We start from the raw sequence: 15,054 nt of genomic DNA on the forward strand, positions 1-15,054 counted from the left end.
TAACTCCTCCACCTCAGTCATGGTTCCCCCTTAGGCGGTGCTTATTTTCCACTGCATGGGTCTCCACTGTTCTCACTTTCTCGGCTAGCGTTCGGACATCCTGTCTCAGTAAACCCACATCCGGTATGAACTCATCAATCTTCTTCAACAGAGTGTTTTGGAGTGCCGCTATAGCGTTCAATATTTGATTCTCATCTGCCCGGGCCTCCACTTGCTCATTGCCGCCCTTCTGTAGCGATCCTCCTCCACTCACTCTCTCTCTTGTGTGCAAAGGGGTCCATCCAGGTCTGCTTGGTCTTCCCCTTGCTCTATCTATCCCTCATGTGTGTGAGTTGCCCCCTCAGCAGCCCCTTCTCTAATGAGCACTTTGTGCCTGGTTGTGAGTCAGTGGGGGTATCCTGCTATGCCTCTCCTTGCCTGTGCCAGTGGGGTGGGGGGCATTTCTGTAGCTGAGCGCCGTCCCCATGTTGCTACGCTCTTTTGCCTTCCAACGTTGCAAATCTGCACCTTCCTTTCTACGCATTGGTCACTTCAGGTTCACTCCTTAATCCACGCAATTCTCTCCTTTCTGCTGGCCCCTGCAGTGATGTCTTACTCTGCACACTCAGTCTCATCTACAACCTTCCTCCCCATCTGGCATGCTTGGTATTTGGACCCCTTCCAGCATCGCTGGTCCTCATGTGGAGTCGGCCACTGTCCTTCTGCTGTGCACCCACCGCGCCACACCGACTTCCAGCCACCTCCTCCTACTTTTTTTATGACTAGGCTTGGCTTCCTTTCTCCTTATAGCCTGTCTCTTATGTGCCTCCAGTGCTTCCCGCTGCACACCTCTTACAGGCTCCTCAGGCCTGTCTTACTCTCTGCCTCCAGATATCGTGTTGACTCTTCCTGTGGCCCACTGTGTGTTTCTCTGTTGTGTCCACACACCTGGCCTTTACTCGCACCTTCCAGCCACCATAGGTCGCTTCAGCCTCTGGTCTGCGACTGCATTGGACGCCCAATGGCCCCCATCATAGCTCTCTCCATGGTGGTGGTGTGCTGCACCCTCTCGTTTCCCCTTTTGTGCACTCTGCTGCTCGGCAGGAGTCCCATTCGTTCTGTGATACAGTATGCCTCTTATCACAGCCGTTGCCCAGGGCTGTAAGCGCTTCACACCGTCAGTGCTCTCTGGAGTCCGGCTCACCCCCTTTGCACACCTGGCTGACTGGAGAAGTCTATAAAAGCTATGTAAATAGGTTTTCACTTAGTAAATCACTTAACCCAATCAAGCAAATCACACAACAGCAAATATTTTAGAGGGAACATCCAACAAGGCAATCAACCTTTACATTTGCTGGAACTGAACAAGACTCTTAGGGACTATTATAGAGCATAACCATGACTCAAGGACACACTTAGACGCTAAAACACTATAAAAAGTACATTCATCCAAAAATAAATATTTCCCTTTAGGACCAAGTTCAGCAGATCGTCAAGCCCTGGAGATCTAGAGTTATTGCTACGACATATTAAGCAGCTTATATCACCAAAATCCATCACAAGGCCCCATTCCTTGGCCACAGGGATCAATGCAGAGGAGGGATTTAAGTCAGAAAAGAAATATATTTCCTCAAAGTGCTCAATCCACTTTTTCTCAGCAATAGGGGTTTATAGCAAAGAGCCAGCTCGGAATGTCAGGGTGTTCAGTGTTGCAGGGTTCTGTGTGCAATATGCCTATACAGATCCTACCACAAAACATGCATCCAACTCCCTCTATTTCAACCCTCATCCCCCACACCGAAACATACCCAGTGTGGTATAAGTCCCAGTAACTTAAACTCTCTAAGTTACTGCTCATAAAAAGAAGAAAAAAGTCAATGTAATTTCTTAGATAGAAAAAAGTGGTAGGCAAGTTTTAACAGAACAGTCTCCTTTCTAGCAGCACCCACGATTAAGTGAGGTGGCAATGTGTTCAGTTGGCTTTTGTTTATGTTTTATTGCCTCCAGAAATTCAAAGTTCATCTCTGCTGCAGCAGTATAGGAAAGGAGGGGTGAACCAGTCATGATCTTGAGAGTAGGAAGTCAACTGGGTGTGCTCCGTGGCCCAACCTCTACACAGAATTAAAGGGCTTGGCCAAGGCCCGGTCGGCATCTGCCCAATTAAAGCCCTGTTTACTATGCACAATCCCTGAAGGTCGGTGCCCTGAGAGGAAATAGAACACTACACGCTAGGTCAATCAGACCACTCCAATTCTGTATGTGTTCTACAAAATTCCTCAGGTGTTCAAGGGCCTTGTATCAGTTGATGACATGACATTCCCCATACACTATTAATAGTTCCTCTTTACAGGTGCTAAAGCAACGCTGTAGAGCCAAGCTAAATATATCAAGCCCAAGATAATTCATGGTTTTAAAATATGCTACTTATCCATTTGGCTCCAATTGAGCAATCCTATGATTATAAATACATTATCACTATAGGATGGATCAATAGCAAGGCTCAAAGTTTGTCCTCACCTATCGTAACTATGCGGGGCCTTGCGCCAAACACAGCACCTGTTCATCTACCACTAACGTAGGTCCTATACAGCAAAATTAATGACAACTAAGCTGCATGAGTTTATTGACTCAAGTCAGCTTTTCAGCTTCATAGTCAGAATTCTAAACCCAGGTGGAGATTGACCTCTTTGCTGTCTCTAGTGACATTCTTGACCCTTTAACACAATCATTCAACAAGATTCTTTTGGCTGGTCTTCAGATGGAGTCAAGGGTACCTAGCAGTTCATTTATCTGGTTTTCAAAGCTTTCTGGTTGGGAATGATCTGCTTGTGTGTTTCTATAATTTCAATTAGACGCATCCATTTTATTATCGTTTTGAGGCGATTCTTTTCTATCATTCAGCAACACACCAATGAAGCCCAGCTTAATATCCAGCTGACTGGTACAAGATATTAGTAAAGCTTTTTGCCACCCCATACCAGCAAAGACTGGATGTTGGTCACTGAGATTCTAGTCAATGATGCCACAGAAATAAAACCTCAACCATGGTTAATCCTTCCCTAAGCTTTTTTGGATCAGTCCACTTCCTGCTTCAGAAAGTGCATCTTATAGCAGAGACTACCTACATTGCACAGAGTCACTCATAGCAGCCTGCTTTCAACTTTGGTTGGCTCATCCAATGATAACTTATCCCACACAATTCCTCCTCTTCCATGTCAGTCTAGCCCCGATTTGTGCTTCTGCTTAATCTGGTGTCTCAATCAAGCAAACTCTTTATACACACAACTTTCTAATCTGCCTTGCTCCCCTGCAAAAGTACATAATCCAGCAATCTGTGATTCTTTCCATTTCAGGAAGAGATTACTTTTTCCATTGATCAGGCCATTCAATTTTTACTGATAGCCTTCAGGGAAAGACAGAGGGCTTCTCATCATAATCTCTCTAGTTTCGGATTTAGTTATCTAGAGGATTCACCATTTTATAACCATACGATTCTCCAAAGAAAATCATTTTGCAACACAACCATATCCTGCTTCATAAATAGTAGACTATTCTATTTCTTGGGAATGTGACAAATTGATGGTAATCGTCCCTTCTCCCCAAGCGGGAGCATCCCCCTTTGACACTAGGGAGGTGAGCCCGCTCTGCAAGACCCTCCATAGGGGTCTGGGCAAGTGGGACCTTACTCGGAGAGACTCCCCCTTTGGGGACAAGGACTCCTGTTCCTGTGAGGGATTCCATAGACCCTCCATCCTAGTGTCATATATGGGACGATCAGATATGAAGAACATTATAGCACCCAGAGACTTGGCTGAAGGCAAAAATAAAATGTACCCTGATCAACAAGGGAAAGGATCTGTACCTTTAAGAAAATACATACAAATAACAGACGAGGAGAGTGAAAGAGGCGAGCATGCAGAGAGGTGCAGAGAGAGAGCAACGTACATAAGCACGGGAAGCCCCAGACAATATGACTCCTGAAGGAGGCGGAGTTGAAGAGAGCCACTTAGCCTGAGAAAGCACCTGAATGCCAGAGGGAAACGTTGGAGACCAGGTGTTTACTGGATGAGACAAACAGACAAGAGGGGAATGCTAATCTCTGTGGTGGTGTGACCATGAAAGCTTTGTGGTGAGCCACGCTCCCATTGAATTACACCAATCTAACCCAGCCGGAGAGTTGAAGAGATGCCCTACTATGCATAGCCATACACAGTCGTAATGAGGGGGAAGGCCGAGGACGGTTCACCAGTACCATCAAGAAGGACGAGAAGCCGAATGGAAGAAACCAATCCGAGTGAGTGCCAAGCCCGAGAACTTTCCCTTGCAGACCTAGAGGTCACGGGGAGAACAGGAGAACCGGAAGGCCGCCGGGACATTGTTACATAGTGGGAGAAACTCATCCCAGTCGAATTGACGGGTAACTAAATTTAAATTCATTTAAGTGGAACTATGCTGTGGTGATAATGAGGCTAACTAACAAGCCTGAAGGAGAAGGGATTAAGATTTGGGAGCAATTACAATGGGAATAGGGGAAAGGACCCCAGAGAGTAAGAGACAGAGTGGAACAAAGTAGAGAAAGTATTCTATGAATCTGAAATGTGAACTAAATGCAAGTGAACCAGATAAGAAAAACGTTAATCAAAGTACAACAACCCCAGGAGAGGGGGGAGGCAAGCCACAAGAAAGTATATCCCATTTTAGGAAGCCTGTGTTACAAGAAACCGGAAGACATACATGCCTGGGTCAAAGTATAGGAAGGAGTGTTTAAAGGACTGCCATAAAGCCAACAGAAAAGGGTATCACCCAAAAATCTCTAGAAAAAAAAACCTATGATAGATTTGATCGAATTTTGGCTGTACAGAAAGTTTGTACAGCAGAAGATTTCGATCAAATTCACCATACGGTACCATGGTAGTGAACAAGGGGAGCAGGGATTGCAGGGGTATCCCCTGCACCGTTGTTTGCTACAATGGTACCAGGGGTAGCAGCAGTGTCCCCCACTTCATGTACAAGAAAGTTGTACCCAAAAAAAAAGGAGGATCCTGCAGCGCCGGTTCCCAACGATGTCAGTGAAGGGAACCAGCATTGCAGAGAGATGGGCGAGTCGGCGGCACACAACGAGGTCACTGCCAAAAGGTAAGTAGGGGACAGTTGGTGTAGGGAATGTGCCTGAAATCATGCGTGATTTCACCACAGCGTGCATTTCGAATTCGAAATTTTGCGATGCAGTGAAATCACATAGATCCCAGAAAAGTGGATAAAACTGAAGAACATTGTGAAAGAGTTACAAGAACTAATACAGAAGGAGGCAAGATAGTATTTAAAGATTTAATACTAAAGACAACTTTGAAATAAAGAGGCATTTTCATAAGACAATCTCAGGGGGTAGACATTCTCCTAGTTTAATTTAAGTTAGTTAGATTAGTGGTAGGAGAAGTTAGAACTAGCTTTGTATGGTAGACCTATTCCTTTGGGACTTCCTGACGACTGTAGAGCACCTTTCGTTATTTACATAGGCTGGGATAACCATCTAGCAATATGGAAGGACACACCTTATTATTTAAATAAATTTCATTCAAAATGTCCTTTCAGTGTCCGCCTCATTATTCCGACCCACCACAGGAGGTACTTATTGGAGTACACTTCCCACTGATATATGCCAAAATAATTAACAACTTTGTGTCCAAAAAGTCTGATAATTTTTCTCTTTTTCAATAACGCTTTGCAGTTTGGCTCTTATTATTGATCAGTGCCAAATGTCTGCGCTGCCCACAGTGGACCTTTTATACGATGTTAATACTCGTCCTTCTTCAGAGACAATATAGAAGGATCAAATAGTGCAAGCATAGCCTTTGTTTTATGAACATAACTGAATTCCTTAGGGCACATGACATGCCTATGCACACACTCCACACATTGTACAGAATAGAGAAAAACTAGAAATGTGCTATGGGCTAAAATAAATGTAATTAAGATGACCCTACTTCCAAAGTAATTTTATGTGTTTAGTATGTTGCCTTTACCTTTAACGAGAGATCTGACTTGTGACATCAAAGTTCTGCAGAATTTTCTGTGGGGAGAGGGGGGAGAAGGCTAGGATTCCAATGGAAGTGCTTGTGAAGCCGGATTGGTTTTCCTGACATTGTTTCTTAGCACAGAGCATCCTCCTTACGAACCTTGCATTTTTGGTTACGGGAGGATGTTGATAGCTCCCCGCATTGGGTAAGTATAGAGAAGAGTGTGGTACGGCCAATCCCCTTGGACTGCCTGCTCAGTATGGAGAATAAAATGGCACCAGATAAATCCACCCCATTTATCAGGCATATCCTGAAAGACTGGAAAAAGTATTGTGTAGACTCTGGGACCAAATACCTGCAGAGTTCCAACTCCTCGATTTGGTGGAATCCGGCCCTACACTTTAATAACCGTACTCTCTCATGGTCTTCCTGGCAATCTGCTGGTATCTGGCGCTTGGGGCATGTGCAAGATGGAGCTTTGATACTTTCATTTGATCTCCTTAAATTCAAATATAAGCTTGGTGCTTCTGAGGTTTTTGTGAATGTGCTTACACCATTAAATGCCTCGCTAAATGATATTCCTCCATTACTGCACCTTTCCAAGAGCTCTCCACTTGCATCTGCTATACATAAATTACTAACACAAGCAGGTAGCGATACTCCTTCTGATCGGGGTAAGGCTTTGTGGTCTCTAGAATTGGGTTGTGAAATATTAGAAAGGGATTAGAGTCGAATCTGTACAGGCCCATCCAGGTAGAAGGTTGATCTGAATCTGAGGTTCACTCAACAAAGAATCGTGCATGGCATATACTGGACACCTTCCAAGATGAAGCAATGCAAACTCATGCAAATAGACACATGCTGGAATTGCAAATTGGAAATTACTTACACATGTTTTGGTTTAGTGTAAAAGTTGCAGGTTTTTGGGAGGTGGTCTTACAGCAAATGGAGCTTGTATTAGAGCTATTGCTACCTCGCTCTCCTTGTCTGTGCGTGTTAGGACTATTTTCAGTGGGTATTCAGTTATCTGTAGACCAGCTTTTCCGGAGCTATTGAGCATTTCTGACAGCAAAAAAGCAGATTCTGAAATGTTGGAAGAGTGATGCCAGACCAACAATTGATGGCTGGCTACACGACTTAGCAATTTGCTTGAGTAGTGAAAAGATAAGTTATCAGAGATCGGAAAAAATAGACAAATATTCTGCAATTTGGAATGCCCTTAACGAATTGTATTTGTGAATTCCCTCAAATCTTCCCCCTTTTTTCCTCTCTTTATCCCTTTCCTCTCCCTCTGTGTCTTTTCTTCTATCACTTTTCTTCTTTTGCTTCCCTTTTTCCCTTTTTTTCTGTCTTTTCTTAACCTTCCCAGCTTTGCGCCTCCTGTAAATATTGTACAATTATTGTTGAAATTAATTTATTGACTGTTATATTGTATCATTTTTTTACTTCTACTATAAAATTCTAATAAAGAATGTTTAAAAAAAAAGAAATTAAAAACGTTTTATTCCAGTAGGGTATGGCTCAAACACATTACAAGAGGAAACCTGTTGCAGAAAGGAATACTTCTAAAACTAGGAGCCAAAGCCTAATGATCTACGAGAGATGGTTCAGGAGTAAAAAATATTTTTAAGGCGCGTATCAGCACTGAATGACAGAAGCTATAAGCAGAAAGTAATTGAAACATGTCTGCAATAGAAGCATGAAAGCAAGTTTAAAGCATAAACTAGGGTGAAGCTGTAGACCATCTAGGGTCTGTGTCAGTTAAGCAATAATACCCCATGTCCGAAGAGTCTCATGGGTCAGCAATTGCCAGAGTTATTGCATCCGGCTGTTAGCACATCATATGGACTGAAGAGAGTGGTATTACTGCTATTAGCACATAGGGGTGGAGGAGCCTGTTAACATTTGTAAAACACCGGTTTCTACAAGCGCATGACCTGTGAACTATAGAATTTTCAGAAAAGGCCTGCCATGGACATTGAATGCAAAGGCCATGGCAGAGCCTTTCTCATTTCCATGGCCAGTGAGGGGCCGTGTCAGCATGGGAAAGTTAGCCAGACTTTGGAGTCAAATCCAGAGTGCAGCATTACCACTGATCTGGAGGTAAAGAGATACAGAGGGCAGCAAGAAAGTGGGGTGATGTGTGCGCAAAGCCGACAGATTCGGAGTCAAAGAGCAGGGTGGAGCATAGACTTTCATCTATGAAATAATGCTCACATTCCACACACCACAATGGACTGTTGCACATTTCCCAGGAGCTAATCTTTGGTAGTACATGTTTTACAGAGGTGTTACTCCAATTGCAGCTGTCTGTTGTAGTAATGCTCACTCGAGACACAAGAGAAAAATGAATACAGTCAACATAATGACAGGGTCACCTATCTGCCATCTCTTATCAAGATTTCCAGAACCAGAAAGGCGCATCTATCCACGAGGTGTGCTCTTTTTAATATTGGTCCTCTCTCAAACTCCACATCAATGTCTAGCTTTATACAAAAATCAAGTATTAAACATTGACCTTGCTGAAAATGTGCCCCCATGTCTTGCTCCGTGCATGGTTTGATTTCAGCGTTTCCTACTTTTCATACAACTCTGGTGAAATTACCACTTTCAAGATTAGTTACATGCAACAAAGATTAAATTATACCACCTTTGGTTCTAATGCCTGAAGTCGACTTGTATTTCATCAGTAATAACTCGGTCTAGATGTAGTTTACACTCAGAAAGCTAAGTGCCTGCAAAGTTTTAAGCATTTTGCAAAAACAATTGTATCACAATTTATAAAAAGGATTGTTTTTAGAATTTCACTTCTTGAAGGCCTGATGCATCAATCTTACCTAGGTACTTCAAATCCCATTGTCTGCTTTTTCCCAGACACAGTCATCTTTGTAACCTTTGGCACAATTTCGGATTCCGATTTGACTGACTGAGGATCCTTTGACTTTCCTAACATAAAAAAAAGAAAAGTTTCAACGTTGAATCAAAGGAATGCTGTGAGAATGACAACCATTAATTACATCTCTTTATCAAGGGTTGGTTAGGGACTTCCATGCAAATAGTGCTAGGGAGAGAGTCTCTATCCCATTTGGCAGAGCAGACAATGTGTTCACCTTGCTGTTCCGCTCTAAGGTAAAGTAAGGCATAACCCAATCATGGGCAAGTAGGTTGACTTGAACGTTAAAATTACAATTAGCTAAAACACTGGTCATTTAGTCCAATTCAGTTGCTGTAACACCAGGTTCCCTTGACTAACATGTGTGCAGGCCAAAAATAGAAAAATACTCTATCCTGTTCTGTGGGAAGGTGATGCCAAACTGCATCCACACAGATTCTGATGAGCAATTTATTTAACAGTGGGTTCGTAAATGCTTACTGCAAAAGGAACGATTATTTTTCAACAATAACATTTTGACTGGCAAAAATGCCTGTATGATAATTTTTTCACCTTGCCGACATTTTCCCCTGGTCCCTGTACCTTGAAAAATCTCACACTTACCTACCTGTACCAACAGTTTTGTTGCACTGAGAGCACTCTTAGAATACAATATTTATTGCAATTGCAAAATTATTTACCATTCAACCATCAATATAACAATCATTAAATATCAATCTATGATATCCATTCAAAATATATAAAATTAAAAAGAACACTTTTTACTATTAAGTGGCGATGAATCAGATTTATGTTGAGTATATACCTCACACCCAGTAGCTACAAAAAACTCACTATTAAGCTACCTGAAATTGAATGCACAGCCTGCTATCGTGCTGCCTATCAGAAAATGTGGACACTTGATAACTGCCCAGATTCCTACCCCTTAATTTCCAAGCCCCCAAAAAAAAGTTTGCAATGGCAAGTGTGACCATTACTGAACCATTACTGAAGGCCATCTACATACACATTCCTCATCTCCTGGGTCCTCGGCAATATTTTAACCCACTTGCTCCTTACCAGGTTCTATTCCATGCATGTAAAGTGGAAATTAATATTGCTTCAAGAGGTACCATGTCACAACTACACAAACATTCCCCCAGCCATTGGCCTACAATTATGTTCAGTAACAAAGTCCCCACAGAACACTTGAGAGTTAGCGAACTGACTTCAAACATGTATTTTCTGTAACTTCTATCTGCCTTATGTTGGCCCATCCCAATAGCGCACAGTCTTTACCTGTTATGCAGACAAAGGGGCTCTCACGGATCTGGTTACAATGTTACCAAAAAACTATCAGAGTGCCTTCAGCCTGCTGATTCAAATGAATACATGGACCTGCTATACCCTCTCTCTTTATTATATTCCACGAGCAGTCATTTCATAGGGTTCCACGACATTGCATCTGTCTAATGTTAATAACTAACCTCTTCTGTCTACAATAGCCCATAAACCCCCCCAGCAACCCAGGATCATTCTCTGTTTTGGCCACAAATAATGTATCATCAGCAAAGGTATTACCTCAAAAAAGCATTAAAAAAAGCTGAATGCGCGGGTTGTGCGCATTCGGCATGGTTAAAAAAAACAAAGCCCATAATATCAAACAAGGAGAGCGTGGGTTGCAGGGGTATCCCCCTCTCCCGTAGTTTGGTATTATGGGCAGCGGGGGTGTCCCCTGCATACATTTCATGTATAGCGGGGCACAAACAACCAAAACCCCAAAAGCTTGAGTTACAAAATGCAAGCAAGTGGGCTTTGTAATTTTGTAATTCAAGCTTTTGGGATTCAGTATTGGAAAATAGATCCTCAGCAAAGACTTACACTTGGCACCCCTCTTTGGAATATCAGCCTTTGCCACCAACAGCCACTCTTGCAACATAATTGAATAAAAGGCTGAACGGTGCAAGGTACACAATCCTAGTCCTTCTCTCTACCTCGACCAACCCTCAACCTTCTGGAAGTCGAGTCATGTTAATGATTAACTCTGAATGGTTACCTAAATTGAGACCTGCCCCAACCTTTCATTTGTCAGACTCGACTCTGTAGGCTTGTATATCATGTCTGATATGTTTCCTATCAACATTTTCACAAGATCACAGAATTGCGTTCACTGGTTCTAGATTTAGGAGTTGTGGCTGCGTATATTTGTTATATCAAGTTAAAAAAAAATGTTTTTTATATTTTGGACCAACTAAGCAGAGGTCTAAATTGTGCTAACATTATATACTTCAATACATAGTATGTCTGTCTGTTGTAATAAACATAATCTGTGCGATACAGCTTCCTGCATGGAGTATTACCAATGTTATTTTTCAAATCATAACAATCTAATGATTTCTGGAATTATGAGAGCGCTATGACATTTATACGTGGAGCATCTCTCAACAACTCATCACAAAACGGAAAATATACAATGAACTTTCCTATAAGAACTAAACTAGCTTGTTGCCAAAGGGACTTCCTAACCACAGTATGTTGCATTCTATGTTGCATTGTTTGTAAGAAGGATTATGAATTGTTTTGCTTCTTCTCCCGTTTATTGACAAAACTGAATGAATTTCTTTTGTAAAATAAATAAAATCAACCCGGATTCCACTGCAACCTTCCTCAGGGAATACCATAATAGGCACAGGCTCCCGTTTCTAAGATTGCCTTTAAATCAACATAGGCCAGAAACAGCTACGCACTTCAGATTTGCATACTCTGTGCCCAGTAAGGTAAGCCTCATACACTGCTCAAGGGTATCTGAGCCTCTCCTAAAACTACCATCGCCCCCAATAATAATATTCCTCAACTCCAGATAGTCGACAATCTTCTCATCATTATGTTGAGGAAATGTTTGCAGATTTTGCTGATGAGTGAAATGGAACAGTAATTGCTAGGAGCCTCTCTATTCTGCTTTTTAAACAATGTACCAGACCAGAGACCTCCTACTGTTCCAGAATCTGTCCCAGTCTCAGGATAGCATTTGGCATAAAAATATCATCATATGAGAACTGGGGGCGCTGTTGCACACCAAGCGGATGAGGATGTGAGCCGCTGCAACTCTGCAAAGATCACTGACATCCTGAATGAGAAATCCTGTTTCCCGTGGAGAAATTGCCTACCTTTTATTACCAAGTGTTTGTGGAGCCCGTTGGCTTTGATCAGCCGAAATCCTCAGCAGAATCGTGGTTGTGAAGCCCTGAAACGCTGAGCAGTTGGAGGAGGACTGGGGTTGGTGCAGTTTCTTCTGGCTGCGAGGCAGTGCAGAGAAAGCCGGGACTCCCAACAATACCTCCCACCTCCAGCCCACACGCCTAACGCAAAAGCCACTATATCGAGCAGCACAAACATCACAAAACCACAGGCGGCCTTGCCTCACGCAATATCACCTACACCCCAGGCAGACTTACCCTACCCACTCCTCGAAGGCGCCCTCATCAATGCTAGATCCCTCCCTGCTCACGCCTTAGACATCAACAACCTTATAACCTCTCATAAATTAGCCATCACAGAAACCTGGCTCCACCAACCCTCAGGCCCTGCACACCTACCTAGCCCTACCTGAAAGTTTGACCATACTTAGACAAGATAGAATGGATGCAAGGGGTGGATGCATTGCTCTTATCAATAGAGACTCCCTTCAAATCAGACCCGTCGATAGTCCTTGTGCGGCTTGGCCTATACTGGCTCATGGATCTGTCTGGTTGTCTGGACCATCTCCCTTCAAAGCCCCTGAAAACTCAGAAGGACCGACCCTTGTCTGAGCGCAGGTGCACCAGTCTATATACCTTGGGGGTCGATTTGGTGAGGATCAATAAGGATTTTGCAGTCTGAACTATTCTTCTTCTTATTGAGTCGAATGGAACAGATCAACCCCACCCCTCCCCTCGAAAGGAAGGTCTAGTATACAGTCCTGGACATCAGGATTTAACTTAGTCACCCTGAGCCAGGCCGTCGTCCTCATGTCGGTAGCAATACAATTAGCAAAACCTGACATATATCGATGTGAGCCACCGTGGACTTCATTATGTCCTGCGCCACTATTTTGGCTTGAGCCACCCCAGACTTGAAGCAAGCCTGGCTTTGTAAAGTGAATTCAGGTATAAAGTCGCTGATCTCTCGTCAGAGTCTCTGGTTGACCGCCGCCAGCATGGCATCCGCATTGGACTGGCGCAGATGTAGAGTAGCGTTGGAATAGATTTTCTTTCCAAACGCCGCCAGGATCTTCTCCTCTTTACCCAGGAGTGCAGCGGCTGATGTAGCCGAGGATGATTGCGGGTTAGAGTAAAGTGATGCTGCTGCAATCACTGAGGGGCGTGGCTGGAGGTACACAGACAGTAAGAGTGTCATGGTACAAACTCCCAAACCTCTGGAGCTGATGGGCCTACCCCAGTCACTGGCACCCATAAGGGCTTATCAAGCCCCAAAAGGTTGTCCTAGGACTTCCTGGACTCAGTCCTGGTGCAATGGTGCCAGGCTCATAATATGTGCTAAATTGCTTGGGACTACATACACAGCCTAGTGGGGCTGAGCCTTTCTGTCTACCCTGGGTGTGGCTGAGGGACTACTTTATCTGAGATTGCAGGGTGTGGCTGAGGGACTACTTCACCTGGAACTACTTGCAAGGCTATTCAAACCACACCCTACAGACAGAACACGCTTTGCGTTATTCTGCACTCCTGCAGCGTAACGCTCACTGTGTCTGCTTAGTACTCGAACTTCAACAGCCACGCCCGTCCTGAGATCACGATCCATCGGCACCAGAGAAGAAGGAAAAGAAGAGAACAGGAATTAGTACAGCAATTGAGGCTTTACCTGAAGCATTCCATCCAAAAGGCCGCGCCTTCAGCTGCTCTCCGGATCGCCGCACCTGCAGAGAAGAAGGCATCTGCATGAACAGCCAATACCCACCCAGGGTCTGCATTCTTCTGGGATTTCATTGAAGCGGTTCATCCAATCGCCGCTCCGGAGCCGCGCCGCACCTGAATTGCAGTAAAGGAAAAGAACAGCACATTAGTCGCACACGGAAAAGAACCATCTATAAAGCCATTCAGCGCCACACACTTGCGCTAATACTCACCCACAGTAAATCTGCTCAGCGTCTCAGGAAGAGGCAAATCTTGAAAGAAAAGAGAAACAAAGGTTAAAACTTGGGCAATAAAGATATTAAGCACCTATACAAAGCATCTCTTGGCATAGAGACTTACCTGCTGAGCCCAGCAATTCAAGACGCTGCTACAGCCCCGCAGGATCAGTGAAGTAAATTGATCCAGGGAAAGACTGAGCATACCGCGCCCATGCTAGAAATTGCAGGACGGAGAGCCAACCATTAAAAACTCCAAGTTGAGGCAGAAGAGGAGAAGGGCATCAGAAGGTTAAGGGAGGTGGGAACCAGACCCGCTCCTTACGGTTGGCTAATATCTTGTTTCGACATTTTAGGCAAACGCTTCCTGGGAAGTGTTAGTGAGAAGACGCGTGCAAGCATCATAACTCAGGCTGTGCAACGCCAGTGCAGATATAATTTGTGCAGCTTCATGCTACGCCCCCGTGGAGACCAGGTGAGTGTGACAAAGAGGGGGCCCCCTTACATTTGCCTAAATTTAGCATTGAGATGCCGATTGGTAAACTGGGTAGAATGCGACTTGAGCCATTCTTTTTGGCAAGCCCCACCATGTCTTTTTGCATTGGGATTCCTGTTTTAGCTGTGGGGCATAGAGTGCGAACCTCTGCCAATACCCCCGCCTCTGGTTGTTCCACCTGTGGCTGTGGGATCCCCAAATACTCTGTCAGGCCCGCCAGCCGTTTGTGAAAGGCCTTGGCTGCTGATGGAGTGTCAGGGTCCTCATCCTCATCTGTGTCAACCGTTGTGTCTTGCTGGTCCGGTGCAGCCGGAGGAGTGCTGGGCGCAGGAAGCTGTGGCGTCCAGATGATGAACGCCGGAGGCTGGTGCAGCAGCGGATACAGGGCTGCTTTGACTGGGACAGGCATGGGAGCCGTTGTAGTAGGGACTGGCTGAGGCTGCGCTGGCCCCAGAGGAGGCATGGCTGCGGGTGCTAATGGCTGTACCGGAGGGAGCATGTCCCTGATGAAGTCCCCAAGGATGGTGCTCATCTGTGGGGACCTCATTAACGTGAGAATTTT

The 15,054-nt window shown here is 44.3% G+C and overlaps 1 protein-coding gene across 1 annotated transcript in view; it reads right to left on the bottom strand.

The window, feature by feature from the left end:
* HBS1L (HBS1 like translational GTPase) overlaps window positions 1-15,054 on the bottom strand; it is a 1,647,668-nt gene that overhangs the window by 1,064,162 nt on the left and 568,452 nt on the right. Inside the window, exon 4 of the mRNA XM_069606737.1 lies at window positions 8,834-8,942. Within this exon, the coding sequence (XP_069462838.1) occupies window positions 8,834-8,942 (109 nt within the window). The remainder of the gene's footprint in view (window positions 1-8,833; window positions 8,943-15,054) is intronic.

Source organism: Ambystoma mexicanum, chromosome 4p, assembly GCF_040938575.1.
Source record: "Ambystoma mexicanum isolate Mex_15411 chromosome 4p, UKY_AmexF1_1, whole genome shotgun sequence".
Lineage (NCBI taxonomy): Eukaryota > Metazoa > Chordata > Amphibia > Caudata > Ambystomatidae > Ambystoma > Ambystoma mexicanum.